At 60.2% G+C, this 27,631-nt stretch overlaps 1 protein-coding gene across 2 annotated transcripts in view; it reads left to right on the top strand.

Moving 5' to 3' along the window:
* Nucleotides 1-13,342, top strand: part of RASGRF1 (Ras protein specific guanine nucleotide releasing factor 1) — a 100,434-nt gene extending 87,092 nt beyond the window's left edge. For both annotated transcript variants that reach the window (XM_043554604.1, XM_043554603.1), the window contains exons 23-27: nt 433-630; nt 4,424-4,503; nt 10,015-10,132; nt 10,988-11,056; nt 12,047-13,342. In XM_043554604.1, the coding sequence (XP_043410539.1) occupies nt 433-630; nt 4,424-4,503; nt 10,015-10,132; nt 10,988-11,056; nt 12,047-12,139 (558 nt within the window). In that variant the 3' untranslated portion in view covers nt 12,140-13,342. The remainder of the gene's footprint in view (nt 1-432; nt 631-4,423; nt 4,504-10,014; nt 10,133-10,987; nt 11,057-12,046) is intronic.
* The last annotated feature ends 14,289 nt before the right edge of the window (nt 13,343-27,631 follow it).

Here is a 27,631-nt window from a genome sequence, read left to right as displayed (position 1 = left end):
TTTATTGGGTCACGTTGAAGTCACGTATTAGTTTAGAAAAATGGCATATTTATATTCTCCTTTGGGAATTGGATCTTGTTCTTCGTAATCCAAACCTTTTATAACCTTTGGTCAATTGTTTTCATGCAGCGTCTTCGGAAATCCTCAGATATTTAAGTTCTTAGGTAGTTTACACATTCCCATTGGAATTTTGAGAATATTTTCCATGGTGTTTTCTAGTTGGTATTGCCAGTGTATAGGAAAACTCGTTATTACGTGTCGAACGTTTAACCAGCCACCCTCATGAGCTCTATTAGTCGTCCTGGTAGTTTTCCAGTGTATTCTTTTGGGATTTTCAAACAGGCAGTCGTATCATCTGCAAGCAATGGTGATTTATCGTCTCTGCAATACTTAGCCTCTTATTTTTTCTTGTCTCATTGCATGGGCTTAAAGATCAGTAACTTGATTGCTTCAGAGATCATCCGCAACGAGGACATCAACGCGAGAGTGAGCGCCATCGAGAAGTGGGTGGCCGTGGCCGACATATGCCGCTGTCTGCACAACTACAACGCCGTCCTGGAGATCACCTCGTCCATGAACCGCAGCGCAATATTCCGGCTGAAAAAGACGTGGCTCAAAGTCTCCAAGCAGGTGCGGCGGGAAGCCGGCGCCATCGCCTGCCTGGGGCCGGGCTGGGGCCGGGGCGCCAGAGTGCTGGCCTCCGGACATCCGGAGGTGGGCAGAGGACAGGGTGGAGGCCAGCGCTTCCTTGTAAGCCCTCTTCCGGGAGAACCTCTTCTCCTGTATCACCTGAGACCAGGTATCAGGCCCGCATATGTGGTGCTGGGACCCATGAGACTTTAATTCCCACTTGAGAATTAATACTCCAAAGACGAAGGCGGAAGAGTGATTACTGGTCCCGATACTCTTGTCCTTGGGTTGGGACAGAAGGGTGGACGCCACTCTGGATCTGCAGGGTCGCCGGGACGGGGCCGGACGAACTTGTAGATCCCTTCCCAGGTCTCTGATTTCTCTGGTCCTTCTGGCCGCCAGGGAGTCCGCTGGTCCCTGTTACCCATGGGTAGTTGGTGACCTTAAATGGGGGCTTGATCCTTATTCACTCAGAACATGATTCTTCCCTGGGAATGAAGTTCCCTACACTGAGGTCCCGAGGAGGTCACTGAGGCCCTAAGAGGAGGGTCAGTGGGGCACTTGGGCCACCTCCTTGGTGCGCATGGTGTATGCCCGGACCCCAGCCTGCGCGTGTGCAGGAGGCTGGATGGGTGCCACCGAGGGCAGGGTAAGCCTCTAAAGGTACCAGTGACGTGGCCACAGCGTCTGGTCCTACGACTGGGTGGGCTGTGTGGAGCCCAGGGTCTCCAGGGCACCTGTCTCCTCTGGATTTACATACGGTGCCCGCCTCGCTGTTCTCTTTATTGCCTGCCCCCTTACCATCCTCACGCCAACGACAGGTCATGATTCCGCCCCCACGAGCAGGCATCGGGTCCATACATCCCTCCTCCCTAGAAAAGCGGCCAAACTCAGGAAGCCCTGGGATGCTGCCCTCCCTGCAGTGCGGTCACTCTGGCCCCAGATGACGGCGTGACTGCAGGGTGCCTCCTGCCCCCCCGTGACACCAGGCTTCTTGCCTCCTAACACACAGAGATGCCAGGGCTGGGACAGGGGCAGCGGAAGGTGCCAGCTTGCTAGCGGGCTCCTGGAAAGAACAGAGCCTGGACGCACAGGGACTCAGGCCGCAGGCACATCTGGCCACAGTGCTGTGAATTCCTGAGCGGGCCGCTGCAGAACCCCCAACTCATCCGAGCCGACTCGGCCTGTCAGGGAGCAGACGGGTCTGTCGGCGGGTCTGATGGCCATTCCAGGCCCGTGTCTTTCTTCTGCCCTGGGGCTGTCAGAACGGTGCTGTCTTCTCCGGAGGCTCCCACCACAGTGGGGGCTCCGTAACTCTTGGCCTCATTCTTCAGCATCACCCTTATTGTAGAGTTGGGAGGGAACCGCCTTAACCATCCCGAAGTCTCCCGCTCTCTCAAGAGGGTGCACAGGGAGGGCAGTTAGAAATCAAGACTAACGGCCAGGCCTGCGTTCTCGGATGTCATTCAGGACCCGGGCATCGGCGATGCCTCGGAAAGCACATCGGGTGCACACGCCCTGTGGCGGCCTCGCCCAGCCCTCAGCTTGCACGTCTGCGCGGCGCCTGGCCCGCACCGGCCCGGGAAGGCTTGCTGCGTCTCTGCAGGTATCCCGTGGATACTTGTGACCACCCCTCCCCCCAGGCCCCTGGAACGGCCACGTGTCTTAGAGGCGTGAGGTGCAGCCCCAGCAGATAGTTGTTATCATTTGCTCGAATGTGCCCGAAGCAGAAAAGCATTCTGTCCAGTCCAGGCCAGCCAGCCCTTGGCTGGAGCCGAGCAGTCAGGCTCAGTCAGGGACTTCTGGCTCCGTTTCCCTGTTCTCCCCTTCCCTCCCCCAGCCTCTCTGAAAGGGTGTCCCCCTCCAGGAGAGGACGGATGGCACCCCTCCATGGGGCGGCTCAGGTGACCGCCGGATCTGCGTGTCTCCTCTCTGGAGGACAGTTGAGTCTCAGTAGGGACAGAAATCTCTCCTCGGCTGCCAGTACTCTGGGGCTCCTCTGGGAGGGAGCAGCCTTGGCCGTCAGGAAGCATTCTGTTTGGTGAAGAGGCAAGATGGGATCTTCCTTCAGGAGGTTCTGTGACCACCTTCCTTCTCAACACAAGGCCGGCCCCTTGCTCGGTCTCTGGTTTCAGTGACATGTTCCAAGGGCTCCCTTGTTTCCACCCTCCCGGCAGAGATGCCCAGAATCCCAGGGGCCTGGGTCCCATTGAGCACCAAAGGACGGAAACTCTTGGCCCGGCCGCTTCAAGCTGGAACTCACTTTGTAAGTGGCGGCGGCGGGAATATCCAGGGGCCTCCCAGGCTGCAAAGCTCCTTCCTGGACAGAAGGACACCCCAGAGGAGCACAGATGTGGAAGGAGTCTAAGCGTGCCCATCTCAGAGCCACAGATCGGTCCCAAGTGTCTACCCAGCCCCCCGCACACATCAGAATATCCCCCATGTATCCTCAGGACTGCTAGCATGGTGATACTTCATCCGGAGCTAAGTGGCCAGCGGGGCCTACCCTCCCATTTTCCAGATGTGAAAGTGGAGGCCAGCCATGGAACAGGAGTGGTGTGTGTGGGCTTGTGGAGGGTGTGTGCAGAGCTGCTGAGGCCCCAGGGCCAGGACACTGGGCCCCCACATCTGGTCTCCGGCTGCCTCGGGGCCATTCCTCTGCAGGCGAGTGGGGAGGAGGAGGGGGCGGGCCCAGCTCTGGAGAGAGAAGTCTAGAAAGTACGGGAGAAGCGGAGGCCCGGGGCCGCGGTTGGCGTCGGCACCAGGCTGCGGGCCGGTACCTGAGGGCGGCTGCGTCAGGGGCACAGAATCACGGCCCGTGGCTGTGTCTCCGCCACCAGGTCCACACGCATTTCTGCTTTGAGCGGGGCTGGTCAGGACCAGGTGACGGCTCCCCATCCAGGAGGAAGCAGACTGGATGGGCCCCTCGAGGACCGCACCCCGGTCTCTTCTCCCATCTGAATCAAGTCTCAGCGTCGCTTTCTGCAGGCAGATTTCTCAGGAACATCTGGCCCAAAGCTGAGGGGTGTGCTCGGCCCGTGTGACCAGCGTCCCCTCCAGGCCACGTGCACGCAGCTGGCCCCCAGCGCCCGTTCTCGGCCACGGCCTGGATTTTGAGGGCGGGAGCTGGAGAGGTGGGGTCGCTAAGCCACGTCGCTGTTGCATAAGTGAGGGACCCGGGGACCGCCAAGGCCAAGGGGCCCCCAGCCGGCAGGGAAAGGACCACAAAGCCAGACCCTGGGCAGCCTCCGTGGCTCCCGTCTGCCCCCTGCAGACAAACGGGACCCTCAGCTGGGGGCTCACTCTTCCCCATCACGGTCTTTTCTTCTAGGTGATCAGTTCACCTGCCATCTTTTCTCCTGATTCTTACGTTAGTGTGGCGTCCTGAGATACACAGGTGTGATTCTGTGCCCGCACCCTTGGCCGCATCCCTGGGGTTCAGGGCGCAGGAAAGGCCACGGAAGTGAAGCCACGGCCACGGCCGCGCTCTGCTCCGGAGGGCCCCTTGCAGTTACCAGGTCCCACCCCCACCCCGGTGTCCGGGTCCGTGTTTGCAGGGGTGAGACCGGCACTCAGATGCCCTGCATCACCGCCCTTGTGCTTCTGAAGGGTGAGAGGACAAGGGTCCGTGGCTGACTCTTCAGGAGTTGGGGGGCGGTCCCCGGAAACGCCCTGCCCTGCGAGGAGGCAGAGCAAGGGTGGCCCCGGAGCCCGAGGGCGGCCCGTGGACCGTGGGCCGGTGCCTCGGGCCCCTGCGAGCCGCGCATTAGTAAATGCTTCTGATTCTTTCTAGACAAAAGCTTTGATTGACAAGCTCCAAAAGCTTGTGTCATCAGAGGGCAGATTTAAGAATCTCAGAGAAGCTCTGAAAAAGTAAGTGCGTGCCATTTTGTCACCGTTATTTTTCAAATCGTAGAACCGCGTTGCAGAGGCCTCCACGCGCCCCGTCTGGCTGGAGCAGGAGGTCCGTGTGTCTGTCTGTCCGTCCGTCTACCCACGCGGCCCCTGGGCTCCCCAGACCTCTAGGGTGGGTCAGCTTTGTCCTCCACTGTCTGCTAAAGCCATCCCAGTCTCCACGGCAGTTCCCGGCGAGGGGAGGGCCAGCACGCCCGAGTCCCAGCACGCGGGACGGCCGTGGCCCCAGACGCCTCGACGCTGACGCACACACATCCCCACAGTTCAGTGTTTCTGACATCAGGGAAGGTCGTGAGGTCAAGGTGTTTACTTAACGGGATCGCGTTTTCTCGTTTTCGTCGAGAATTAGTCATGGGAACAGGTGCGGTTTGCACAAACGGCATCTGGCAATCGGAGAACACAGATTTGCCGATGTCGCACCTGACCGCTGGCAAGGCGGGCAGGTCGTCACTAGAGCAGGACCACGCCACGCTGAGGGCCGTCTCGTGCCGCGTGGGCTGTTCAGCGGCAGCCCCGGCCCCCGCCCACCAGATGCCAGTGCCTTCCCCAAGTCGTGACGACCAGAGATGCCCCCAGACGTTGCCAAGCCCCCCGGAGAGGCAGTCGCCCCGAGGAGGCCCGCCACCGTGAGGCGGGTCCTCCCGTCCCGTTCCTCCAGACAAGGACAATGAGGCGCTAGTGGCCGTCGCAGAGCCGTGGTGTGGCCGCGGTGACAGAGCCAGACCCTGGCCCAGACGGCCCGCAAGGCCAGTGCTCTGCGGTTCGCCCGAGGGTCCGGGCCCTCCCAGCGCATCGGCCTCAGCCCCTTGGGGCGCACGGCGGCCACAGGCTCACGTGCGAGGGCTCTGGGGTCACCCCCGCTCGCTCGCTCGCTCGCTGTGCGCCCGCGGCCTCTGCGTGACTCCCTGCCGTCCTTGGCCAGACCCCGGGGCCGCCCCCAGTCCCGGCTCCCTGCAGGGCGCCTCTCCCGCCTGCCGTGCGGCATCACGCGGCCGCTGCCCCCGGGGCCCGGGGACCGCGTCCAGCCCTTGGCACACCCGCGCCCCGCCCGCGTGCCCCCATTTCTCTCCAGCCACACGCGGGCCGTCCTCCGCCACCTCCGTGTGCCATTGCTGCGTTCATCTCCACCGTGTTCGTCCTCAGATGCCCCGCCATCTGTGCCGTCTCTGTCACGCCTGGGCCCCCCGGAGCCCGTGGGCTGTGCTTGTGGGGGCCGCCTCACCGCGCATTCACCCACCTGTCCGTCTGCCGGGCGCCCTTCCATCCGCCTCCCGCCCATGGCTTCCTTGTCTGCCGTTGCCTCCGTGGCCTGGGTCTGTCTCGGTAATCCCCCCCCCCGCCCCCCCGTCTTCCCTCTTTCCCGGGGGCTCCGGTCAGCCTGTCCCAGACGCCTCTGCTCCGGGCTGCAAGGGGGTGGGGGAGCTTGGGCACTCAGGAGCTGAGACCTTCATGCAAACCGGGTTCTCGCTTTATGCACATGGAGGCCACGCCCTGGAGGGGAAGGAGAGACAGGGGACGTGGGGCAAATGTGTCCTGCACCCCTTCTCCAGAGGCACCGTAGAGCCGTGCTGTGTGAACCCCGGGGTCTTGTCTCAGCAGGGGGGGACGGTGGTCACAGGAAGGAAGGGAGAGGTCAGTCTTGAGCACAGCCGGTGGCCTGCCCGGACGGGGCCTCCTGTGTAGCCCGTCACTGAAAAGGTTTCGTGCCCGCACGCAGGCTGGTGAATGGCCTTTCCCGGCCGAGACTTCACCCCTACGTCCTACTGCCCTCCCCTCAGCCACACTCTTAAATCCCCCCGGGCCCACCGATAGCGCGTGCCCTGTGCACCCCCAGTCCCCTGCCCAGGGCCCCCGAGCGTGCCCCCGTCTGCCCTCCTCCTTCCCCGAGCCCAGAGACCACCCTTCCGGTTCCGTGCAGCAAAACGTGGCCAGGAAGTCAAGTCCTCAGTAGCATTTGGTCACCAGCCCCGCTGGGGTCAATTCTGGGATTGCCCACCCGCCTAATCTGAACCCAGCACACGTTGGCAAATCTGTACTCGGGCTCTGCTTCGATGGGAAGCCCTCATTTGGAGGAACGCGGGGCCACGCTCCCCGCGGGCTGCGGCCGCCCTGAGCAGAGGGCTGTGGGGGACCCAGGCGGCTCGCTGACCACCAGCCCGTCGCCACCCGCCCTTCACAGGGGACAAAATCCATCCGTGTGGATGCGAGGGGCCCAGGGGTGCCACCAGGCCACACACTCATTTCCACCTGTATTTTCTGCTCGTGACCACACAGCAGAGCCCAGTCTCCTGCCGAGACCACAGAGCAGTGGGTGCCCTGGTGGCAAAACGAGAGTGGACTGCGACCCCCACCCCCACTCCTGGCCCCACCGCAGTTCTTCCCCCAAAATCTGAGCACCTTATTTCTCCCACCGCATGCCAAAACCGGGGACCCTGAGCCCGGGGGCTCCAGCCCACGTGGCCCAGCCCGAGTGCCCCTCACACCCTCTTGGGAGGGAGAGGAGATCCCTCAGCAGGGGCAGCGAGGCCTGTGAGAGAGAGGGCCACTCCCCAGGCTGGGGCAGGGCCGAGGGGGGAGAGCTGAACTCCCCAGGCTGGGGCAGGGCGGAGGAGGAAGGGCCGACCCCTTGGTGGCCAGCCCGTCAGGCAGCCACACGGAGTTTTCAGCCGCTGGGACCCCGTGATCTCCCCTCCCACATGACGTCATCAAGAATTTCTTGGAAGATGGTGCGGGACCCCAGACAATCCCAGGCAAGGCCTAGATGCCAGCGTCACCAGGAGGCGGCTTCCTGCATCCAGGCGCTGCCTGGATAACCAGAGGCCGTGTTTAGAATGGAAAGCGGGGCATTTTGTCTCTTCCCTAGAACAGCAGGTTACAGGCGGGTGAGGGGTCTGTGAGGAGAGGAAGGCGCCCCGCATCTGCCCGGAGCCAGGGCAAGGCCGGACCCCGCCCGAGGGGGATGAAAATGCCCACACGGGGAGTTCAGAGCCGGCCAGGGGTCACAGGGGCGTGGCCTACAAGGAGCTCTCCGCGTGTGTCCCTTTTGTTCAGGCGCTCCCACTGGGTCCCCAGACAGTGGCAGCCTTCCGGGACCCTCCACAGCCCCGTGCTCCCCACGCCTGCCCCCAGCACCACGTCGGCAGCCCCACACGCTGACCAGCCCGGCTCTGGGTCCGGGCCGGTTGTTTGGTTACGCGGATGGACTTGCCGTGTGCACGTGCGTGCACGCGCGTGCACACGTCACTGGACTAACGGTGTGTGCGCTTCCCTGGGCCCCTCCTTCCAGGCGCCTCACCCGGGAGGCGGTGACCAGGGACAGAGCGGTAATGGGGCTGTGACTCCACGTGCCCACCCGCCACCGTCCTACAGCGGGCTCCTGAGCCCAGTAAACGCATCAGGGGAATACACGTCCACGATCAGAGGAACCCCTGACTTCCCACCGCTCTGGGCAGTCGGAGACCCTGTAAGGCCTTCGGGAACACTCTGCGGTTCCTTCCCTGTGGCCCCAGTCCCCCCTCCCCCCAAGACGGGGTCCTTCCCGCCCTCCGCGTTCCTAGTCACCGTCAAGAGCAGAATTAGCGGGCGAGCTGGGAAGCCCCTCTCAGAAGCCGCTGGCCAGCGAACCCCCCTTCCCCCCCACCCAGTGCTGGCTACAGAGTTGCTTCTCCATCTCCCGACTAAGTCCCACCTGCCGCCCAGACTTGGAGGATGATGGGCGGGGTCAGAAAGCCTGACCTGTGACAGTCACAGACCGTGTGGTCCGGCAGGACCCGCGAGTCTTGTTTGTTTGTTTTTTTAAATCACAACCCAGTAAGAACACTTTTTTTCCCCCACAAATACATACATGCAAACAGCAACAAAAGTTTCACAAAACAACGTGTGCTTTTGGCCCGGGCAACCAACTCAGATATTTTCTTTTATTCTACTTCTGGGTTGTTTTCGTTCTTTTAAAAGCTGATCGCTTATCGTATTTCCACCACCCAAGAAAGAGTCAAGACCCACAGGTCAGAAGACAACTCTGGCCACGGTCTCCCTCACCCCCGGGGCCCACCTCCTTCCCGGCTTCGCTGCCCGTGTGCCGGCGGGATCCGCTCTCCGTAGCTTCCTTACAATTAACTCACGTTTTCCCCGAGGTAAATTGAAGTGGGAAGGAAAAGCGTGTCAGAACAGTAAACGGGGAGCCACGAATACAAGGTTGCCACGATAAACAGACCCGGTGAAAACAAAGCGGTTTCTCGCTTCTGGTATTTGCCAACACCCGTCCTGAGACGGGTTTGTCCAAAAGAGAAAGCAACAGGGGAGGACGATGGCCGTTTGTCCAAAAGAGAAAGCAACAGGGGAGGACGATGGCCAGTGTCAGAAGGCGTCAAAGCCGTACGACCGCCGGACGGAAACCGGATGTGTTTTTCCCCGCGTGCATCCATGCTGCTTCATGTAGCGTGGGCGCGTCACCTAACCTGACCTCCTAGACCTGTCTGGGCAATCAGCCCCATCGTGTGAGGGCGGCCTTGGCCCTCGGGTCAAGGGTCACACGCCTAGCAGGCGAGGGGCAGAGGCTGGGTTTCTGTTCTTGCCCCACCGACCTCCCTGCCTCCCCTTCTTCCGGAGTGGCGGGTTGCCGCGTGGCCTCAAGGAGACAAGGTCAGAGGTCGAGGAGCGGGGGTCACCTGCCCCCGCAAGTGCGCGCGGCCAGACTGGCCGTGTCTGCGTGCTGCGCTGCGCTTAGAGGAGGCTGCGGGGCACCGTCAGGGGTCCCCTGAGGGCACGACCCGGAGCTCTACCAGAGCACGGTGGCCGCCGGACCCACACAAAACCGGCCCCTTTCTGGGGCCCCACCCAGAGGCTCCAGGGCGATACCCTGTGATGAAGATGTTAACAGCAGCCCCCCAGGTTGGAGCAGCGTGGTCTACCACTGCTGGGTCCTGTCTCCCAAAACGCTCCCTCCCCAAGAGGTCACTTGTTGGGGACGCTGTCCCCCAGCCCCCTGCTTAGAAGCCACTTGTAGGAGGGACCTCAAGGGCCAGGGTTTCCTGCTCCGGGACCCCAGTGCTCAGGTGGGCAGGAGATCCCGTGGGGCAAGCGGCCGGTCGAGGCAGAGGAGGAGTGTCAAGGAGCAGACGACACCGGGGGGCTGGGTAGCATGGCTGGCAGAAATGGGGGGTGGGGGGCTGGCAGGTCCCCTGGGGGGTGGGTCTAGAGCAGGGCTGGGTGGAGAGTTTCACGGGGGAGTCAGGCGAGGGGGCTGGGAGGGGGCCGGCCGTGGAGCCCAAAGCCTGCATCCGGGACGGAGAGCGGACGGGTGGGGGAGGGCTTTCTGTCCCGCTGGTCCGTGGCCCGTCGCCCCAGAGGACCGACCCTGAGGCGGCTGGCAACCCCAGGCCTCCAGCACGTGCATGCAGGGTGTTCTGGTTCCGTAGACGCTCGTGTTTTCAAATGAAAAACGTTTGTCTGATGCCGTTTGCTTCGAAGTTGTGACCCGCCCTGTGTCCCTTACCTGGGGATGTACCTCACCGACCTGGCCTTTATCGAAGAGGGGACACCCAATTACACGGAGGACGGCCTGGTCAACTTCTCCAAGATGAGGATGGTACGTGTCCCGGGGCAGGGCCGGGGGGGCGTCAAAACCCGGGCCGAGCCCCGGGACCGCCTGGCCTGCGATCGAGCACGCGCACCCGGCAGCCTGGAGCCGGCTTCTCCGACGAGAGCCGCCGCGGGTCCCCGAGAGGCAGAGAGGCAGACAGCATCGGGCGGGCCCCCAGCCAGCCTCACCGCGCTCCCTCGGACGGAGCCCGCTGAGGGGTCGCCCCCGCTCACAGAGGAGCAGCCTGGGGCTCGTGGGGCTCCGTGGCCCACCCGAGGTCACCCCGCGGGGGAGGGGCAGAGCCGGCCACATGAAGCCAGTGGCAGACGGAATCCGTAGGCAACCCCCCCAGAGTGGAAGGAGAGAGCCGGGCCGGTCGTGGCTCCCCCGCCCTTTCTCACGACACCCTCGCATGGGTTCCGTGTGATGCGGTTTCCAGTCGACACGGGGCTCCCTAGGAGGGCTTCTCTGTCACCCGCAAGCCAGAAGCACCGTCCTGGTGACAGGACGGGGCCCCGGCACCCACGCACAGTGGGCACGCAGAACGTGGCAGGTGCCCGGCTTTTGCTGAGACGTGGGCACCGTTTTGGGATGTTGGACAGCCTGCCCTCTCCCACCGAATGATGCTTTTTCTGTCACGTAATCGACCCGTAGACTTTTTACTAGTGTCCCCCTGGACACAGATCGCTGGGGCGAAGGAGGCCACGTGCCTCCGTGGGGGCTCTCAGGAGGCGGTGTGTGTGTGAGCTAAGAGACCGACTTCGGGTTCGGCTGTCGGTGCCCCGTCTGTGCCGTGGAGCGGAGGGGCTGGGGGAGCCCGAGAGAGCAAACTGTCTTCTTAAACTGTCCTCGTCCTCGCAGATATCTCACATCATCCGAGAGATTCGCCAGTTCCAGCAAACTGCCTATAAAATAGAACACCAGGTGAAGGTAAGCCGGAGGCACTTTCCCCGTCACCTGGGCTGTCACGGGGGCACGCACTCCGTCCGTCAGTCCGTACCCCTCCCTGCACACCCAGCCAGCCCCTCTCATCCCCCGACCCCCCGGGCCCCGCTCAAACGCCAGCTTTTCCAAGAAGCCTTCCCCCTGCCCCGACCAGCGGTGAGTTGTCCCCGCTGCACGGCTGGTGCTAACCTTGCTGCTCCCGTCTGATTTTCACCTGCCCTGGGACGGCTGCAGGTCACGTCTGGGCCCCCTCCCAGCCAAGAGAGGCAGCGTTCACAACATCTTTTTGGAAAGTGACGCCCCCTAGTTACAAAGTTCAGAGCTGGGAAGGGCGCACGGTGGAAAGTCCCCCGGCCGAGTGCAGCCGTTTGTGGTGTGGTTTCCTTCTGCCCTGGGTTTCGGAGCAAAGTAATAATAATAATAATAATAATGAAGCTTTGGTTCCAAGCAAGCGACAACCGAAAGAGCCTTGAGGAGAACTTGGTGAAGCGGGGCTGCCCGTGCGGCTTGGGCACTGCCCCTCGAAGCACCTTTACTTGTAGGAATCCAGCAGGTGACGCGGGAGGGCGGACGGAAGGGTGATTCTGTCCACTCCGCGATCTCGCCCCGGAGCGAGCCGTGCGAGGCCGGAAGCGCGGCCTCGGTTTCCCCTTTCTCCTCTCGGGATGAATGTCGCTCAGCCTGATGCGTATTCGGCATAAACGCTGAAAGAACACGTGACCCACTCGCCACCTAGGTTCTACGACTGACATCTTAGGGGGATTTTTCCAAAGTGCGAGCCCAAAATGCTTCACCTAGAGTTCAGCCAAGGGTGACGTTGGCCACACATGACTTCATATCCCCGTCAGGCGGCAGTCAGTAAAAATAGCCGGCCCACGTGAAGACGGAGCGCTGGCTCAGACGCGTTCGCCCCACCCCCGCGGGGGCCCCGTGTCCCCACCGCCTGCCACTTGCCCCGCGCCTTCCTCTCGCCAGGTGACCCAGTACCTGCTGGACCAGTCCTTCGTCATGGACGAGGAGAGCCTCTATGAGTCTTCCCTGCGAATGGAGCCCAAACTCCCCACCTGAAGCCGGCCCGGCCCGGCCCCGGCGCCCCACGGACACACGCGGTGTGATGTGTACATAATTGTCTGGTTCCTGGATTCTCCTCTCTAGTATGTGCTTCTCCAAGAATACAGATCCGTTCTCGTTCTTAGATCCCCGTAGAACCGGAAGGAGCCTCCGCTCCGTGTGAGACTTCGCCCCCCACCCAGCCCCCGCCCCCCCGCAGCGCCTGTTTCTTTCCAGCCGCGTCCGTAGCCTTCCCAGCCCCCCACTCTCTCGGACGGGGAGACGGAGCCCGTGCAGACGCCAGCCTGGGCGCCACCCCGCTTCTGTCCTTCCGCGGCCCAGGCCTCCCCCCCCACCCCGGGCTGAGGCGGCCCCCCCCCGGGCGCCCTCCCAGCATGTTCCATGTAGTCGTCGTAACGGGGGGGTGGGGGGGTGGGGGGAGGCGGGCGGGGACCGCACCCTGAAGTCCAGTCATCCACGGATCTTCCCGCTGACGGCGATGCCAGTTTCCAAAGCAGCTTTTTCAGCCAAAATCACAGGGGTCAGAACTCTCCGTCTCCCGGTAACCTGGACGGAGGGGGTCCTCTCCGCTGAGAACCACGCCCCGCGACACCAGCGCACCACCCTGTGCAGGCCCCACGTGCTCCCTGCTCTGGGAACCACACCAGGGTCTCCGTGAACCCGGACGAGGCCCCGGAGCGTCCCCAGGGGAGCGGAGTCACGACACAGAGTCGCATCGACTTCTGCCGGCCGCTGCCCGGCATCCGCCGCAAGTCGGGGACCCAGAGAATGTCACTCGTCTCGTAGCCGCCTAACGGTCACCGCCAGCTTACGTTGAGATGCTCCGAGTCTGTTCGCTTTGTGAAAATAGTGCCACGCCGTAGAGCTAGGAAATCAGTGAGTGTCTGTGTTGCACACACCGCAGTCCCGTCCGAGCGCCTTCCAGCAGGAGTCCGGCAGCGCCCGCTCCGCGAATCCCCCCACGTGCTGTGACGCCGCGCGGCAGGGAGAGCACGGTCAGCTCCGCGCGGCTGGCACGCCCCAGGACGGCACGCAGGCTGCTCCTGCTGTAAGCAATACCTTAGTGGTATGAGAATTCTATTCCTAGTCCTAAAATATTTCCACTTACAGCTTGTTTGGAAAAGAGAAATTTCCATTTTTGTAAAAATATATGTTTCCTGATTACCTCTTGCTAATAAATTTCTTCTATCTCAGGGTGAACAGCGAGTCTCGACGGGTTTCATTTGTGCACTCGAGGGGAATCTGAGGAGCGCTCGGTCCTCACTGGAGCCTGGGCCGGGACCGGAGGGACAGGGACACAAGCCCTGCCCTCGGGGACACGCGGTCTGCAGTCCAGTTATCCGCGGCCCCAGAACAATCGCGCCGAAACTTAATGGCTTGAAACAGTTTCTGTTACATTTCAGAGACTGGGGGGCCGACGGGGTCCAGCTGGAGTCTCTGTCGTGAGGCCACGGTCACGGCAGCTGGGGCTGGGGGGGGGGGCGGTCATCTGAAGGCTCGACTGGACGCGGGGTCCGGGACGGCGCTCTCCGTGGCGGGAAGGTGGTGCTGGCTGGGGGCCGAGCTGGGCTGTCCCCCTGCCCCCGCCACCCACCCCGGGCCTCTGCGTGTGGCTGGGTTCCTCCCGGTCCCAGAGCCACCTTCCAGGAGGCTGGGGAAAAGCTGAAGGGCTACTTGCGACCCAGCCTCAGAGCTCCCGCAGCGTTCTGTTGATCCCACGCCGTCCCCGAGGCCCGCCGGGTCACCAGGGGATCGAGCTGCGGGAGCACAGGACTTGCAGCTGCTTCAAGTCACTAGAGAGACAGGCCACTTGAGCTGTCACAGGAGGGGACAGGAAGGGCCTCGGGGCCAGCGGAGGAGAGGACGTGGGGGAGGGTTCAGAGAAGCCCCGCAGAGATGGAGGGGGCGGCGAGCAGGGGCGACCCGCCAGGCAGGCAGGGAGGTTAGCGAAAGCCCAGAAGCGTGAGCGCGTGTCCTCGTCCGGGCAGCGGCTGGCATGAGGGGCGGCACAGAGGTGGAGGCGATGCCGAGGAAAGCAGAGGGTGGGAAGCCGGGAGAAAAGAATTCCCGGAGGGGAGGGCAGCTCCCGGGTGGGGCCAGTTGCGGCCTAGGGCCTGCCCTGTGGCTGGTGTGGCTGGGACATGACCCCGCCCCCCCACCAGCGCCTCCAAGGGCGACAGGAAGGTGAGCGGGAGTGCACCCCGCCCCGGGTCCCCCCCCCGATGCCTCCTCACGGTCACTCGTGGAACCTGGGCCCAGAACGCTGCCCTCGGGTACAGGCATGGAGCCTGAGGTAAGGCGGGACCCACTTCCGGAACCTCCCAGGGCCACGGCCCCTGGGACCTGCTCTCCAGATCCCCCGGACCCTTTTTATCCCACTTCTACTGTGACCCAAGCGGGGGCGCCTCTACAGGGACAGGGCCTCGTTTGGACAGCCAGCTTCACCACTCGCCTGCGGGGGGCCCAGCAAGTGACTGAACCACAGGGGTGGGGACAGTTCATCACAGAATAGAATTAAATGAGCTAATACAGCCAAAGCGCTCGGCACAGAAGCAACGGCTGATGGTGGGGGCAGCACATGACGGGGTCCCAGAAAGATCTCTCGTGGTAAGCCACGGCAGCAGCTGTTACCGTCTGGTGTAAAGCCCGAGCTGGGGCTCCGTGGGCCCGGCCCACCAGCCCAATCCCCGAGGCCCAGGCGTGTGCTGAGTGCTGTCCCCTCCTCTGAGGTCCTGGAGGGAAGGAGGAAACCACAACTGGGTGTCCGCATCCTTCAGGATGGGGACCCCACGCCCTTTTCCCCACCGCGAGCAGACCCCGAGGCGGCAGGTGCACCAGACCGGAGCTCAACGTGTTTCTTCCTCTGTTCCCGACGGGAGGCAGCATTGTGGCTACTTTGCTCCCTCCCCAGGGGACGTCTGCGGGTCATCACGATTGGTCAGGGAGACAGGTGGACGTGGGACAGCAGCTAAGAGTGCACGGGCTGGCCCCAAATGTCCCGCTCTGAGCCAGGCGGCCCAGCGTCCGCTCCCCGCTTCGCGGCTCACCTGCTGTAGGGCCTTAGGCAACTTCCACGTCTGCCCTTTGGCTCAGTGTCCCCTTCTGTGAAACGGGGTCTACAACGACAGTGAAGGTTCCCGTGAAGATCGGCCGGGGGCCTGGCGCACGGCGAGCACTAGATGACCGCTGGCTGTTGTTCCTTCATGACGCATTTACAGGAGGCTCAGCGTCAGGCCACCCCGGCCACTGCGGACTCGGTTACGAGCCACGCCGTCAGGGTCCCTGTCCCCACAAAGCCGCCTTCTGCTGGACGGCGGGCAGCGGGCAATTTTTGCAACTACCGGGGGCAGGGTCGTGGTGTGCAGGCCACCTGAGGCTGGCACGTCTGAGCTGAAACCCGGAGAATGCAAAACCGTGATGTCACCATTACAGAGGCCACCGGTCACCTGAACGCGGGCACACGTGCTGCGGATCGGGTGAGGTGCCAGGCAGCTCTCAGGCTTTTCCAGGACAGGAAAAGCGAGGCCAGAGAAACACACGCCACCCCCATGTCAAATTTAAGAGGCTGCCGAAAGATGTCTGTCATTCAGGTGACATTCTAATGCTTTTAAAAAGCCAAAATTGGGGGCACCTGGGTGGCTCAGTTAGCTAAGGGTCCAACTTGGCTCAGGTCGTGATCTCACCGTCAGAGCCCCTGCATCGGGCTCTGTGCTGACAGCTCGGAGCCTGGAGCCTGGAGCCTGCTTCGGGTTCTGTGTCTCCTCTCTCTGCTCCTCCCCCACTCACGCTCTGTCTCTCTCTCTCAAAAGTAAATAAACTTAATTTATTTTATTTTATGTTTAATTAATATTTTGTATTTATAAAATAAAAAGTAAAAATTCAAAATTAACGGAAGCATGCATGGTGACCAAAACATGAGCATTCGTGGTACAGACAGGTCAGTGGTACTGATTTTTCCTTTGGCCTCGGGCTCGTGTGCGGCTGGGCATGGCTTCTGGCTCCTTTTGTAGGTAGGTGACAGCAGAGCTGGCTCAAGAAGGGACACGGCTTTGCCTCGGGTGGGTTGCAGGTGGGCTCGAGGAGCTGTGGGGGGCGGGTTGCCGGGGAGCCCATGGGGCTGTGGGCGGGGCCATGGGGGGGGGCTCTTGGGGCTGTGAGCGGGGCTGTGGGCGGGGCTGTAAGCGGTCTCCTGGGGCTCTGTGCCCCCAAGCCCATGAGCTTGTTAAGGTCAGTAGGCGCGAGGAAGTCTGCCCTGGTCCTTGAGGGTCCTGTGCTGTAAGTGGGTCTCACCAAGGCGAACAGAGCTGCCCGGGCGCCTGGCCGCCCCAGCAGCCACTCCCACCACCCTGTGCTTCACGACCTTGGCCTCCTTCCCAACAGGGGCCGGTTGTTGCCACAAGGTTATGGCGGTGTCACCCGGACCCACACGCCCTCCAGGTATTGATGGGGCTCCCGCCTGTGCAGGTAATGTGCATCCCACCCCGTCCCTGGCCTCCTGGAACTCCAGACCCAGCTGGGGACAGGAGACCCACCCGGCTAATGACCCCTGAGTTTCTAGCTACAGCCACCCCTCCTTCTAGGCTCCAGACCCTATGGCCAAACATCTAGAAGCCATCTCCATGGGGGTGCCCCACGGTCACCTTGACTCCACTGGACCAGACCAATCTCTGCACCCCACCCGATTGTGCCAGCCAGAAGCCAGGGGTCACCCCTGACCCACCTGCAGAGGGTCGCGGGTCCGTGTCAACCTCCTGAGTCCATTCCCAGGCAGGTGGCAGCTTCTCACCTGGGGCCAGCCGTTCCCCAAGTACAGGTGCCCTCTGCAAGCTTGCAAGCTGTTGAGGACTCCCCCAAAAACCCACATAAGTGTGTTAGATCAGCCACTATAATGGCACTTACTGATGAGTGTATTCAAAACTAAAACTTCGGGGAAGTGTTTAAACAATTACGCCCATTCTTTTAAAAACAGCAGTAACATCAGCATCCTACTTCCGGCCACGCACCCAGGGAGCAGAGAGCAGGTTCCCCAGGGTTAGCTGTGCACCGATGTTCACAGCAGCACCCTTCACACAGCCAGAAGGAGCAGGCCACCCGAGTGCCCACTGATGGACGGACAGATAGACGTGTGCGGTCTACACACACAATTCAGCCTTAAAGAGGAAGTGTAGGGGCCCCCGGCTGGATCCATCGGTGGACTGGAGGGAGTTCGGTGCGTGGGGGGGGGGGGGGGGGGCCGGGGGCTGAGGTGGGGAGGCTGGGGGCGGGGGGGTGGCGGGGACTGGGGGGGGTTCAGTGCACGGGGGCTGGGCCGGGCGTGGGAGCGGGGGAGCTGGTGTTCGGTGGGGACAGAGCCCCAGCGTCACAAGATGAAGAGAGTCCAGGGGACAGACAGCAGGGCCGGCTACAGACGGCGTGCGTGTACTTAAACCACTGAGCTCTCGAGAGTTAGGACGGCAAATTCAGCGTTTGTACACGTCTTACCACAGTTTATAAGATCTCATCAGACAGCAACAAACGTATTACGTGCGGACGTGTTAAAACAGAAACAAGGCCAAATCGTCACCCCCGAGGCTTGACTCCCTTCCATCCTTTCCCGAGAACTTCACCTTTGGTTTCGACTTGAACAACAGAAAGGGACTAGCCCACACATTAACCCTGGAGCCCGAGCCCCAGGCAAGTCGGTTGGGTTCCAGGGACCAGGCCCTGGTGTCTTTTGGGGACCGTGACCCCGCCCCCTGCGACCTCTGTCTCCCTGGATCGCTCAAGGCGCATGGGACCGTGCTCCCGACATACGGACGCGCCCTTGTCTTTGCTCCAGACAGATGAGCCTTATTCTCAAAAGTATTTGTCCTCATAACCTAACAACACAGCCATGCTGTTACAAAGGAGCGGCCTGACGGGACAGGCTCTCACTGGGTGGTAACACCATCTCACGGAGTGACGTCGTATGAGCCCCAGGCCAAGCGAGCGTTGGTCATCTTGTTTAGACTCAAAGGCTCTCTGTGCCGTGGTAATAAGCATCACTGAGCTTGCCATCCCGCTAACACGGCGGTGCCCTTGTACTCTAAGTCACACGGCCTGATCACACGGAACTCGGAATTTGACCCGAAACACCGTTGAGGTACAAGCCTGACCTTCACCGGCACTCGGAGCTGTTTTGTCCAAACGATGTACACTCAGGAACATTTCCCCGAACCTTCTGTTTCCACCTGGCTAAAGGAACTGAGAAATGAACAACCCGGGGTCTAACCCTCACGTGGCACCTGGCGGGCTGCGAAACCCGGGGCGAGACGCTGGGGGTGGGGGGACAGAGAGACAGAGGCGGGGAGACATGGGCTGTCCCCAGACTGTCACCAGAGCCACTGGGGGTGGGGGGACAGAGAGACAGAGGCGGGGAGACACCAGCTTTCTGTCAGGGGGATGCAGGCCACCTGTGGGGTGAGGTTCTGGGGACACGAAACGAGGGCCAGTTTACCAGTAGGGGGCAGTGGTGCCCAAAATCACCTGTGTCCAGGCAGGGCGGGGCCTTTCCGCGTTTCTGTCCCCTCGACTCGCTTTCTTACGGGCTCGCTGCTTACTTCTCAGACAAGAATGTCACCTTATAAGCGGCTGAAATTCCCAGACCAGCGCTGCGGGGGTCATGTGGGTGACCCCCTGCCAGGCCCTGGACATCCGTCCCTCCCTTGGGGACTTCCCGCCTCCTTCCTGTAAAACCTCCCAGTGGGGACCACACTCTGCTTGCGGCCCTATCCGTGAATCGTTTCATAAAACCAATTCCATCTCCACATTTACTCGGTTGACTGTCGTTTCTCAACAGACGTAAAGAGCTCGTTTGTTAATGAAAACTCACTGAATTTCCACCCCCCCCCAAAATAATTCAGTGAGAAAAATGGCATTGTTTCACATTTTTGCAAATCTCTTTCGTGTCTGGCCGAAGCAAAAAAGGCTGAATTCCCGCGTCTGCTTCCGCGTTCGATCTGTCACACGCGATGTGGCGTCTGGAAAACTCTACGCTCGTGAAAACCAGAGAACGGCCAGTGCGCCAGCGTTCGTCTGACAGTCGTCTCTCCCTTCATTACACAGTTGTCAGTGTGCAAGAGGGTGGAAACGCGGTCCTGCATCAGCCCCCGCCCAGCGCGGTCCGCAGGGCTGCTTGCTGAGTAAACGGACCGCATCCTGCCATTCAAAACGTGCCCCCTAAACCCGCAACGTCAGCATCGCCTGGGACCTGGTCACGAACGCGGGATCTGGGTCCGCCCCGGGCCTCCTGAATCAGGGTCGAGTTTCAACACCTCCAGGAGGGTTGTTTCAGAAGCCGGGCCCGGGGAATAACGCGCCCAAGCCTCACAAGGCACACGTGAGCAGAGGTCCACCCGGCCCCTGGACACTGCCACGTTCACTTCCGTGACCTCGTCACCCCCTAGCCCTGCATGTGCCAACCGGGCCGCGCCGTTGGCTGGCCTCAGTTATGGGACGGTGGCGGGCAGATGTGCGCCCGAAGGTGTCCACGCCCCAACCCCTGGATCCTGTGAAAATAGTATGTTGGCCAGAGGGGCTTTGCAGAGTTAATTAAGGTTATAGGCTTTAAAATAGGAAGATTAGCCTTATCACGTGGCCCAGTCTAATCCCACACGTCCCTAAAGGTAGAGCACTTTCAGGGACACCCGGATGGCTCAGTCAGTTGAACGCCCAACTCTGGATTTCGACTCAGGCCATGATCTCACAGTGTGGGGTCCAGCCCTGCGTCGGGCTCCGGGGGATGCTCTCTCTCCCTCTCTCTCTGCCCCTTCCCTGCTCCTGCTGTCTTTCTCAGAATAAAAAGAAAACAAGTAGAGAGCTTTCTCCAGCTGGAGGCAGAGAGACGGTGCAGAGGTGAAGTCAGAGAGTTGTAAGTGTGAGAAGGAGGACTCCCCGCCCCCACTGGCTGGAAGACGGTGACGGAGACGCAGGTGGCCTTGTGCTGACGGCCAGCAAGGACCCGGGGCCCTCGGCCCCACAACTGCAGGAAGTCAATTCTGCCCGAGTCTGAATGAGTTGGGGGAAGATTGTCCCCCGGAACCTCTAGATAAAAGCCCAGGTTCACAGACCCCCGACTCTGGTCTTGAGACCTGCCCAGGGGGATCGGCCACGTCCCCCAGAGCCACGGACCTCCAGGATGGGAGAAGATACGTTTGTGCTGTTTTCAGCCCCTAAGGGCGTGATAAGTTGCTACAGCAGCGAAGGGAAGCTTCTATAAGCACCCGCCATGCCCGACCCGCTGTGCGAGTCCCAGGGGCGCCACCACCCCCGCTGCACAGGGAAGGAACCCCGACTGTCCCACGGCAGTGTGCCCCGGGTATACAGTGACTGCCAGCACGGGGTCTGATGTCAGCCCTGCAGCCCTCGGCCCTGGCCCACCTCCCGGCCCCCGTCCCGCTGCCCCCTCCTCCTGGAGCACCACCCTTGTCGTCCCCTTCCTGCCTCCCCAGACCCCACCCTCTGTCAATGCCCTTCTCTCCGGGAAATCTGCCTTAATTCTCTCCAGTCCCGGGCTTCATCTGTCCCGTCTCGGGGTGACCTCTTTGTCATGCCGCAGACCTGTGTCACCACCTCCCACGAGACCCCACCCGGGGTCCCCACCCAGAACCCGCTTGGGATTCTCCCTCTCCCTCTCTCTCTGCCCCTCCCCGCCCTCAAATAAAATTAAAAAAAAAAAAAAAAGCCAGGCGGACGGCCACCGAGCACCTGAGACAATGCTCGACAGACCGAGTCGTGAAGGAAATGCAAATCACAACCGCCACGCGGCTTCACGCCCACCGCGAGGTCTGCGGTCACATCCCAAACTCCCAGAAGATCACGAGTTCCTGCGAGACAAGTGCAGACCCGCGTTCACCGCTGGTGGGACCGAAACATGACACACAGCCTCTGTGGGGAAAACGGTCTGGCGGGTCCTCGGGGAGTCAGACAGCACTACCCCGTGATGCCCCTGCCAGGGCCCCACCCCCGGGGGAAAAAAAACACGTGTTCGCGCAGAAACCTGTGCGCGGACGTCGCCAGCAGCAGCCTCCACGATAACCCCGAAGCGAGGACCACGCACGTGTCCACGGGCGGACGGTGGAACAGACGAAGCGTGGCGTCTCCACACAGGGACCGTCCCTCGGCCTCAAACAAACATCGGGGCCCCCGGCCGGCTCTTGATCTCAGGGTGGGGAGTTCCAGCCCCGCGCTGGGGGTAGAGGTGACCCGAAAAGGCATCGATCGATACGGGCTACGGTTCGGATGGACCTCGAGACCATGATGCTAAGCCAAAGAAGGCAGTTATGAAACGTCACCCGGTTAAGGTCACACGGCATAGAATTCCTTTTATGCCAAGTGTCCAGAGCAGGCAAATGTTTGCAGGCAGAAAACAGGTTAGTGGCTGCTGGGGAATTTGGGGTGGAGGAAGCCGGGTGTGGTTACTTAATGGGCGTGGGCTGTTCCGTGGAGATAACAAAGTTTTGAAACTCAGCCCACGTGGTGGTTGCGTAACCCTGTGAACTCCCAAGTGCCACCGAAATGGCTTACTTCATTTTATTTGAATTTCGGTCCAAACAAAAGAGAGAGACACACAAAGAAACCGAGCGCCGGTGTCGGGAGAAAACCACTGTGGCCAAGGTCAGAAGCGGTTCAGATCTGTTCGTGGCCTGCCTCTGCGTGGTCCCTCGAAAACGGTGGGTCGTTGCTGCACAGACCTCACGGTGCTTAGAAAACGGAGCAAGAGGAAGGGGTCGGGCCAGAGAGAGCTCTCGGGGGGGCTGTGTCTCCCACGGGACCTCCGAGGGGTAGAAACCCCAGGTTTCTGGCTGAGAGAAGAGGAGGGGCCGGGTGTCAGAGGAGGAAGGGTCTGAGCGACCGCTGGCGGGACGGGGACCAGGCAGGGGCAGGAGAGGCGCCTGGCTCCCCCCACCCCATGAGGCTGGCCAGGGGTCGCCCGGGTGCACCAGGCACGGCTACCGTCTCGCCGGTCCCGGCACCCAGCCGGCTCCCTGTCGGCCCCCATCTCGCCACCTGTGACCGCGAGTGTTTGCCGCGTAACTGTCGCCCACGCTCAGGCCCAGTGACTCACGCCCGCCACGAGGCAAGGCCACTCCTCCTTGCCGGGAAGGGAGGTCGGGAATGTCCCGCTCGCACGGCCGGGGCAGGGCAAAGCTACTGGTCCTCTTCGGGGTCGGGGGCCCCCGCACGGCCCCACCTGCGGCTTCCTGCCCCCTGGTTCCCGATGAGCCTCGCGCCCGACCACAAACCCTGACGTCCGTGCCTGTTCCTCTCACGGCAAGGGCAAGCCGCATCGGGGGGTGGGCACAGCACCTCCAAACCCCCCTCAGCCAGACGTCCCTCAGGTGTCACCTGTAACGCCCGAGCCTATCACCATCTGACCCCGAGTAAATGAGGTCAACTCTTTCTACGGCTGCATTCGTGCTGTGCTTGCTGTATGCCGGGCCCTGGGCCTGAGCTCCAACACCCCAGCATTTTTATCTTCATTTCACCGTGGAGGGCAAGATACAGGAAACCCGACTTTCAAAATATTTAGCCACCAGGACGGCTTGGGCACTGGCCCTTCAGACTAACAGCCAAACAGGTGCAAACCGGCTGAAAATCGCTCAGTTCCGCAAGGCGCTCTCACGAACGGTGAAGGATGCAGACTATTAATTGGGGGGTTCTGGAAGGGGAAGTTTCTGTAGGGGAGAGAGGACAAGCCAGGAGAGTAGGGAGGGAGCTGGGGGACGTGCGGGACGGGGAGCTCGCCTGTGCATGGTGCAGAGTGCGGTGTGGGCGGACGGACGTATCACGGGAGGTCTTGCATGACAGGGTCGACGGTGAGAATCTGTGCACAACAGGAGACTGAAGGGGGCTCTGGAGGAGAGATGAGTGGAGGCAGACATGCTCTGGGCTCTGGCCCCCCAGCTCCTGCCTCCCCCAGACGCAAGAGCAAAACGAACTAAGCAGGAGTAAGTTGCACAGAAGTGTGGGGCTTGGGGCGCCTGGGTGGCGCAGTCGGTTAAGCGTCCGACTTCAGCCAGGTCACGATCTCGCGGTCCGTGAGTTCGAGCCCCGCGTCAGGCTCTGGGCTGATGGCTCAGAGCCTGGAGCCTGCTTCCGATTCTGTGTCTCCCTCTCTCTGCCCCTCCCCCGTTCATGCTCTGTCTCTCTCTGTCCCAAAAATAAATAAACGTTGAAAAAAAAAAATTTAAAAAAAAAAAAAAAAAAAAAAAGAAGTGTGGGGCTTGCGGAAGATTCCAGAAACTGCTGGTTCCCTCAAGGGGCCAAGATGAGGGCGAATGAAGCGACACATACCCCTCAGGCACAAAATGTAACCGAGCACCAAAAACTGGAGTAACCAAGATAAATAATATTTTAGGGCAATGTTTTTAAAAATCAAATATTAAAGCAAAAAGAAAAAAAAAAACCCGTGAACAAAGTGTCAAATTTTAATAACTAAAATAATGATGGATTCTAACTCTTCCCTTGTATATGACATACTGCCTTCATCCCAGTCCTGGCGGCCTTGATGAAACGCGGCTTCCGGACTTTTCCGGAAGCCTTCGCCCTTCTTCTGGCTGCAGATGCAGCATCTTCACCAAGGGTGCTCGCTAACTTCTCGGGACACTAACTTGTGGCCTCTCTCGTAGTTGGAGGACATCTCCAGGACAACTTCTCTGATCCACAGCACAGGAAGGGATCAAGTTGACAGAGTGTCTCCTGGTGGATGACAGAGCCAGCACAAGACCCGAGTTCCTATGAATCTCCCAGATGCAGACTTACTCCCTCCTGCATTCCTTACCTTTCCCGTTTGACAAGCTCTTCAGTCACTCACCTCTGATTCTACCCACCATCCACCCATCTCCTTCCTCCCTCCCTCCCTCCCTCCCATCCATCCATCGATCCATCCTTCCTTCCTTCCTTCCTTCCTTCCTTCCTTCCTTCCTTCCTTCTATCCACTCATCTATCCATCCATCCATTCATCCACACACCCATCCATCCATCCATCCAACCAACCATCCATCCATCTCCTCCCTCCCATCCATCCATCCATCCTTCCTTCTATCCACTCATCTATCCATCCATCCATTCATCCACACATCCATCCATCCATCCATCCATCCATCCTTCCTTCCTTCCATCCACTCATCTATCCATCCATCCAATCAACCATCCACCCAACCATCCATCCATCCAACCATCCACCCATCTCCTTCCTCCCTCCCTCCCTCCCATCCATCCATCCATCCTTCCTTCCTTCCTTTCATCCACTCATCTATCCATCCATCCAATCAACCATCCATCCCTTCATCCATCCAACCATCCATCCATCCAACCATCCACCCATCTCCTTCCTCCCTCCCTCCCTCCCTCCCATCCATCCATCGATCCATCTTTCCTTCCTTCCTTCTATCCACTCATCTATCCACCCATCCATCCATCCATCCATCCTTCCTTCCTTCCTTTCATCCACTCATCTATCCATCCATCCAATCAACCATCCATCCATTCATCCATCCAACCATCCATCCATCCTTCCTTCCTTTCATCCACTCATCTATCCATCCATCCAATCAACCATCCATCCATTCATCCATCCAACCATCCATCCATCCAACCATCCATCCATCTCCTCCCTTCCTCCCTCCCATCCACCCATCCATCCAACCATCCATCCATCGATCCATCCTTCCTTCCTTCCTTCTATCCACTCATCTATCCACCCATCCACCCATCCATCCATCCATCCATCCATCCTTCCTTCCTTTCATCCACTCATCTATCCATCCATCCAATCAACCATTCATCCATTCATCCATCCAACCATTCATCCATCCAACCATCCATCCATCCATCCATCCATCCTTCCTTCTATCCACCCATCTATCCATCCATCCATTCATCCACCCATCCATCCATCCATCCATCCATCCATCCTTCCTTTCATCCACTCATCTATCCATCCATCCAATCAACCATCCATCCATTCATCCATCCAACCATTCATCCATCCAACCATCCATCCATCCAACCATCCATCCATCTTCTTCCTTCCTTCCTTCCTTCCTTCCTTCCTTCCTTCCTTCCATCCACTCATCTATCCATTCATCCAGTCAACCATCCATCCATCCAACCATCCATCCATCTCCTTCCTTCCTTCCTTCCTTCCTTCCTTCCTTCCTTCCTTCCTTCTATCCACTCATCTATCCATTCATCCAGTCAACCATCCATCCATTCATCCATCCATCCAACCATCCATGCATCCTTCCATACTTCCATCCCCTCCCTCCCTCCTTTCCTACCCTCCTTCCCTCCCTCCAGCCAGCCATTGCTCCTTCTATCCACTCTATCATAAAGGACCCTCTACAGACAGTCGTCCACCCGACCACTTAACCAACGCCCTATCTTCCCGCTACACAAAGTCAGCACGTAGCTGTGGAAAAAGCTCCATCACTTGCCAGCAGGCCTACTGAACTTCCCCACGTCTCAGCTGCTTTATCTGAGAAGTGGGTACATGTATGCTCCTACAAACCTCACAGGGTTTATGGGCATTAAATAAGCAAATCCACGTCGGTGGCACTTACTATGTCATATTACATTGTTAATGCAGGTCCTACTATCACAAGACGCCAGAGGCGGGGTGCAAAAATGAATCTGGCGAGCCCTCAACTTGTCTGCTAAGAGGTGGACTCTGACAGGTGACCACAGCCGGGGAGGTGGGGCAGGCTGCGGGTGATCCCCGAGGAATCAGGAGCTGAGGTTTGGTTGCTGCCCGACCCCTGCTGATGGCTAATTAGAAAGGAGGGCAGGCCTGGGGCTCGCTGTCATTGACCTGCTCCCGAGGGGACGATATCTACTTCGTAGAATTGTGGGTTCAGCCGGCCAGCGGTTCGAACCCCAGCTCCATCACTTATCTGTGTGGCCTTAGGCGATCGCTTAAGTGCCTCGATCATTTCATCTGTAAAGTGGGGACCAATAGCGAGGATGAGAAAGTTTGTTCACGTAAAGCCCTCGGAACTGGGTCTAACACATCCATAAAGGAGGTAACGACTCCTCTCTTAGCCCCCAGACCCCAGAAGCGCAAACGAGTGCCAGCCTCTGCATGCCTGGGAACCTGAGAACGTGCCCACCACCTGCCACCAGAGGCACCAGTTAATCTGAACGTCTCACCTGCTGGGTGAGTTTCCTCCTGCTGCGTGACGAATCACCGCACAGGTAGGGGCTCAGGACAACACAGACATCATCTCATAGTTCTCAAGGTCAGAAGTCCATGTGGAGGTGACGGGATCCCCTGTTCCCCATCCCACATGGCCAACATCAAGGGGTCACCCACACGGTCTTCCTTTCTGGAGGCCCTGAGAATGAACCTGCTCCCCACCCCCACCCACCCAGCAAACTCAGGAGCCCCATGGGGTGGCTGTCGGCTGGGTCATTCGCACTTTCTGGAGTCCGCCACTCAAAGCCAGCGACGGTGGGCCGTCTCTCTTGGGATTCAAGCTCTCTGACCTCCTCGGGCACATCTCTCTGCCTCTTCCTCTTCTGCTTTGAAGGGCCCACGTGATTGTCCTGGGGCCCTTGGACAATCTGTTAACGTCAGCTGGCTGAAAGCCTTGATTTTGTCTGCAAAGTCCCTTCACAGCAGTGCCTGGACTGTGTCTGAACAAATAACCCAGGACGGAACTTTCTGGCCGCCGCCTGAGGGCCCAGCAGGGCTGTGCTGCCAGTGCCACCTCTGTAGAGGTACAGAGGACCGGAAGCACGGAGAGGCCGTCCCAGAGGTGATTCCCAGCGGGAGCCAGACGTGCAGACAAACCCGCCACGAAAACGAGTACGGGCAGCAAAGGACACAGGGCACACGACTGAGCCCATATCTGGGGCGAGTCACTTTTACGGTGCAAACCACTTGCCCGGGTCACACCGTGAATCCTCAGTGGGACCAGACCCAGACACCGGTCTCCAGCTGACCAAGCCACCGCCTTCCTCACTGCATCTCACACCCTCCTGATCCACACCACAGGGTCACCGGGGCCCCAGCCCAGGGGGCAGGTCTGGGGTCAGAGGTCAGAGGCGCCTGGGATGGGCAGGTGCGGTGTTTCCTGCTGCGGGAGAGGCCAGCCGTGCGTCCTCCCGAGGCCGGGGACTTACCAAACCTCACTGCAGGGCATTATCCGAGATCTTTGCCTCAAAGTGCACCAGAGGGACATCCAGACGGGAGCAAAGTCACAAACTGACAAAGATCCGCTTTATCTTCCAGGACAGAGTCTGCGGGCACCGATGCCGGTTCTCCTGCAGAGTCGGCATCCACACGCCGCAAGAGATCACCCTTAGGCCCCTTCCGTGCACGTTCCTGGGCCCCTACCCACCAGCCAGATCCTAGGAGACAACCCTCATCCCCCCCCCCCAACCTGCTCCCCTGGGGCCTCAGAGCACAGCCTGGGCTGAGAACTTTGGGAGAGAAAAGCCCTGGGGAGAGAGGTGGGAGCTGAGACA

Source organism: Prionailurus bengalensis, chromosome B3 (assembly GCF_016509475.1).
Source record: "Prionailurus bengalensis isolate Pbe53 chromosome B3, Fcat_Pben_1.1_paternal_pri, whole genome shotgun sequence".
NCBI classification, from domain to species: domain Eukaryota; kingdom Metazoa; phylum Chordata; class Mammalia; order Carnivora; family Felidae; genus Prionailurus; species Prionailurus bengalensis.
Note: the sequence above shows the minus strand (reverse complement) of the source record. Positions and strands in the feature narration are given on the sequence as shown.